The sequence below is a fragment of the Patella vulgata genome, chromosome 1 (assembly GCF_932274485.2).
Source record: "Patella vulgata chromosome 1, xgPatVulg1.2, whole genome shotgun sequence".
NCBI lineage: Eukaryota > Metazoa > Mollusca > Gastropoda > Patellidae > Patella > Patella vulgata.
This window is the reverse complement of record NC_065879.2, coordinates 17,364,112-17,369,583: the sequence shown is the minus strand read 5'-3', so window position 1 is coordinate 17,369,583 and position 5,472 is coordinate 17,364,112. Positions and strand designations below refer to the sequence as shown.

Genomic DNA, 5,472 nt, shown 5'->3' with positions numbered 1-5,472 from the left:
TAAACTTTCTTTGTCTGATTGGCATGTATCGACTGACACGAATCGAGAGACAGGTCCGGCCAGGACAGGCCACGCAGGTCTGGAGTTAAGACCGGACAACGGCCATGTAATGTAAGTTAGTTGGGAGTTGGCACACTCGTGCCTAGCCGAGCTAGGACATGGCTCTCTCAACACAAGCTAGTTACGTTAGAAGAAGCAGAGAATAGAAGTATTATAAGATGATAAACTAGTCTTGACAAGAACCTGATATAAAGACCCAATACTGTCACACATGACCTGGTTTGATCGAATTTTAATAGCAGGACATTCCTTCGCAATTACAATGTTTGAGATGGATTTGAAGCATAATTATGACAAATTAATTAGTTTGAATATGTTTTTGGTACATGTATACCATTAAATCACCGAGTTTGTACGCGGGAACCCATCTTTAATTCTCCCATTTCTACACAAAAACAACAACAGAAACAATGAATTGAGAGTTATGGTGGAGACGAAAAAAACGCTATTTGAGCAAATGACTTGAAATGGGGAAAAAAATGAAAGTTTTAGTATTTAGGCCTACAGTGGTATGTTATCTTTTCGCTACTGTTATGTATAAACAAAATCTACAGCAGACATATACATTAGCTATGTAAACTCACATGCAAGAGATGTGGTAAATTTTGACTTCAAGAATTCGATTGCTGGGGTTTTTAACAGTGTAGGGGTGGGGATGGGGCATACAAGCCTTGGGCCGTTACCATTGCAGTTGACTAAATGACAGTGGGGAAAACCAGAGAAATGGGAGAAAACCCACACAATTAGGCAGATTATCCTGCTCCCTATCACACACAAGTCTGGATACGAGAACCACAACACTTGACTAAATGACAGACCTTATGATCTAAAGCTCTTGCTATAGACCACTTGGCCACCCAAACTCCTTTCCTAACATGAGAAATGACGCCAGTTGGTCCAGAAAAGGTCCGCTTTTTTAAACAAGAAACAAGATAGATCGTGTCATTTCATACTTCTTTATAAAAACATTTGACCATGGCCTTTTTGTCTGACCTTGACCTCAAAAATAAGTTTAACTTTTCCATTTGACCTCAAACAAGTCACAGGGATTATAAGCTGGTAGAGTTTTTTTTAAGTAGATTCAAAGAAAACAACTTTTTTTGCCACAAATCTGTATATTATTCATAATTGTTGCATTACAATCAAAAAAGTTATGAGACATCAAAGATGATAAACATTGCGAAAACATACAGCAATGAAGGTTTAAGTATTAACACAGTAGCAATTGTGATTTAAACATGCATTATGCCAGAGCAAAATCTGCTTATTACAAGTCTTTCTTTAGGCCTGAAATGTTATCTAAATTATCAATTAGACATTAGTTAACTTATCCAGACCATAATAAACTCTCGATGTCAAGGCTAGCCTTCGATGTTGGCTGGATTAGATTCCTATATGCCGCTATTGGCCGTTGATAATTAAATCCAAAAAAGTGGATAATCGAGACTATGCTGTTTATATTAATGATTTTAGTAATGATGACCAAGACTATGCCAAAATTTCACCCGCTTCTTTCTCGGCTCATAGTGGATCAATTTGACTGAAATTTTCAGCAAATTACCTTTACACTATCTAGTTTTTAACTATTATAGCGAGAACTGCCATCTCGTTATCTTATCTCCCATAAGGTATCTTTAATGAATGGATTTAAAGATAACAAAATTAAGGAGTTGATAGGGTTAATAACTAAAATATTAGCATATATTATGTGAACAAGTGTACTAATAAAATATTTCACATTATATTTATATGCATAAAATATACATATACATAATGAATTATTAGGCGACGAAAATAAAAACTAATCAACTTATAAAACCTAGAGTTATTTCAAGTCGAACTGGGTTTATTAAAGAATTAAGGTTATTGTTTGTATTGCTTCGATTACATTTTTGTAACCAGACGCTATCCCCCGCTTACTAACTCGTACGTAACTAACTTCGAAAAATAAATGGTCTCTGCAGGTGATTTGGGTCTGTTGTTCAGATTGCTTAATATCTATCTTAATAATTAAACTTTAATACAAATATTTGATATACATTAGTATAAAGAACTATATATACCTAATGAATCAATATCTAAGATTCATGTTAGGTAGAGAAAGTTCACTGAGGTTTTCAAGTCGTGCATGACAGAGGATCTGGGGTCATTCGGGTGGCATGAAAAGTCGAGATCCCGCGCACACGCTGGCGTACATTTAAAAAAAAAAACTCTTGAAAGTTGGAGTTCTAAATAGGAGTAGGTTGTAGTTCCCCTGTCCGGGCAAAATTTCTCTTTGTAATTAATTTATGAATAAAAAAATATATTACGAATAAAACGGTTTATTTATGATTCTCAACTTCACGGAAAGTCGAACGCTTTAGATTAGAATGAATGAAATAATGAATGTAATATTTAAAATCGGGATAATGTATTTGTAGCCATCACTAATATTATTTTAGATGTATTATTTTAGACCATACAAAAAATTATCAATGTCTACTAATTTAATTATTGAATCCAGAAGCTGTATTAACATTTGCTGAATTTTTAAAGAAAAACAACCCAATCCTTTAATTTGAGGGAAGAGTTACATATTCATACATACACTACGAATACAGCGGCTCATTTATAGTTAACAGTTTAGGACAAAATGTTGTTATTTTGTTTTTGTATTTTCGATGATAACGTTTGCCTGAACTAGAAAATATTTATCTTCTGAAGGACTCTGCCTTGATACAGGAAAACTGCCAACAACACGTCCCCCGACTGTTGAATTTGATACAAGAGTACTACCACCGAAACGTACCTCGGCTGTTGAATTTGATACAGGAGTACTGCCACTAAAACGTCCCCCGAATGTTGAATTTGATACATGTGTACTGCCACCAAACATTCCCGCGAAGGTTGCATTTGATACAGGAGTACTGCTACCTAAATGTCCCCCGGCAGTTGCATTTGATACAGGAGTACAGTTACTAAAATGTAATCCGGTTGTTGCATTTGATACTGGAGTACAGCTACCAAAAGCAAAAAGTCCTTTGGCTGTTGCAATTGATACAGGAGCACTGCTACCAAAACGTCCCCCGGCAGTTGTATTTGATACAGGATTACTGCCAGCAAAAAGTAATCCGGCTGATGCATTTGATACAGGAGTACTGCCACCAAAAAGTTCCCCGGCTGGTGCATTTGATACAGGAGTACTGGTACCAAAAAGTCCCCCGGCTGTTGCTTTTGATACAGGAGTACTGATACCAAAAAGTCCCCCGGCTGTTGCTTTTGATACAGGAGTACTGCCACCAAAAAGTCCCCCGGCTGTTGCTTTTGATACAGGAGTACTGCCACCAAAAAGTCCCCCGGCTGTTGCTTTTGATACAGGAGCACTGCTACCAAAACGTCCCCCGGCAGTTGCATTTGATACAGGATTACTGCTACCACAAAGTCCCCCGACTGTTGCATTTGTAAATGGGGTGCTACCAAAACCAACAGGCACAGAGGTGTTCAAAATAAATGTCTTTGTAGGTACATCATTCCATCGATAGCAGTCTATTAATCCAGTAAACGTTTTGGTATCTTCTTTAGTACCTAACCGTTTTCTATCAGAGGCCCGAAGAAGTTCTAGTTTAATGCGAGTTGTCACCGATTCAAGGGCTGGTTGATCTCCTAAGTATAAATATACACCTATATTCACAAGATCACTGTTTTCTCTGGTGGCAATTCGTAGAAACCATGACAGGTCCTCAACACGGTATACTGTACTTTCAAATGTCCGCCTTTTGGAATGTTTAGACAACCTGAATTTATGTTGAAATGTTGGACCACGTAAAATGGACAACTCTCCAAGATAGCCAGATAGACCGGCAAGGTTGACCATACTTGCCCTGTATTCTGTCACAACATGAGGCAGACATGCCAAGTCGGTTGAACATTTTTCTGCTTTTTCGCTTCTTATTTCTGGAAGAACTTTAATGTTTTCACCTACAGAGTTTTTTTTCAAAACATGTTTCAAATGTTCAATGGTGGCTTCCATATGTTGTGTGGCGTTTTTCATCTTTTCTATTATTTTATTCATCTTTTGCTCCTCCTCATCACACGTTGTCTCAACTTCCTTCTTAGATTCGTTTCCTAGTGCTGTTACAGCATCACATATCTTTTGTACCTGTTCGTCGATCTTCTTACAAGTTTCAGTTTTAGATTCTCTCATCACAGTTACATTGGTAACAATGGAAGCTACATACCTATCAATTTTGGTATATTGTTCCTCGAGTTCTGTTTGTAGTTTGGTCAGCTCCATCTTCACGGCTTCTTCACAGTCTTTCAACTGAGGGGTCTTGTGGTCTTTATGATTCGACATCAAACACTTGATACAGATGATTTCGGTACAAGTCTCACAATAGAAGTCCAATTCCTCTGTTTCGTGTTCTGTGCAACTTCGTCTCTTTTCCTGGGGTTTAACTTCCGTCTCTTCTTCAATATAAAAATTAGGTGAGAATTTCGCCACGCCGCCTTTGGGAACTACAATATCTGTTCGGCAAACCGGGCACAAAAAACAAGAATTCTCTGCAGTTTCCTCGATGTGACTCCCCAGACAGTCTTCACAAAATGTGTGAAAACACGAAATAATTTTGGGTTTGGTAAAACGATCTTGACATATGCTACAGACATACCGGTTACGTTTATCCTCCATGGTCATTGACGACAAACTGTTTCTACAATCCGCGACTAATTTATTTCGCAATATCCCATAACAGAGGTTTAGAATCCAGCGTTTGATCTCTACATATATACAGTTGCCTATTTATGGCGCTTCACTAGTACACTCTGTAAATGGCGTTTAACGTCCCACTAAAACACACGGTACATGATATGAAATAGGGTTTAACATCGAACTGATCCACAGGATAAACGAAATGAAATTGGGCTGAGATCTAACGTCCTACTGGTACACACGATACCAACCCTCCCTCAACTAACCAGTATGGTTATTGTCGTATTGTACCCTGTCATAACGACCGTGTAAATAATTCATGGAAAGTAGTTACTTTCACTTTAAACTGAATAACTAGTTAGTTTTACTTTTACTTTAAACTGAAGAAATATGTGAATGGTGGCAGTATGTTTATTGGCGTATTGTACCCCGTCATAACGACCGTGTAAACAATTCGTGGAAAGTAGTTAGTTTTACTTTCACTTTAAAGTAGCTAAGTCTCTAACTTAATATCATCCAAAATCTTCAACATTGAAAACACGAATTATTTGTCAAATTAAATCAACATTCATGTTGTGATCATACCGGAAAAAGATGTGCTTTTGATATCCAATATTTAAGACAAAATAAACATTTTACCATTGGTATACGAATCGTGTACCATAATGCGCTTCAGCCCCAGTTGTATCAAGAGACTCGAGGGACGAGGCTAGATACATTGCACC

The 5,472-nt window shown here is 37.4% G+C and overlaps 1 protein-coding gene across 1 annotated transcript; it reads right to left on the bottom strand.

The window, feature by feature from the left end:
- Positions 1–1,790: 1,790 nt before the first annotated feature.
- On the bottom strand, positions 1,791–5,042 carry LOC126819435 (uncharacterized). Its single transcript, XM_056101553.1, has one exon. The coding sequence runs from the start codon at positions 4,730–4,732 to the stop codon at positions 2,699–2,701; it is 2,034 nt and encodes a 677-aa protein (XP_055957528.1). The 5' UTR covers positions 4,733–5,042; the 3' UTR covers positions 1,791–2,698.
- Between the last annotated feature and the right edge of the window lie 430 nt (positions 5,043–5,472).

Coding starts and splice junctions, on each gene's coding strand:
- LOC126819435 (XM_056101553.1), bottom strand. CDS start 4,732: ATGACCATGGAGGATAAACGTAACCGGTATGTCTGTAGCATATGTCAA.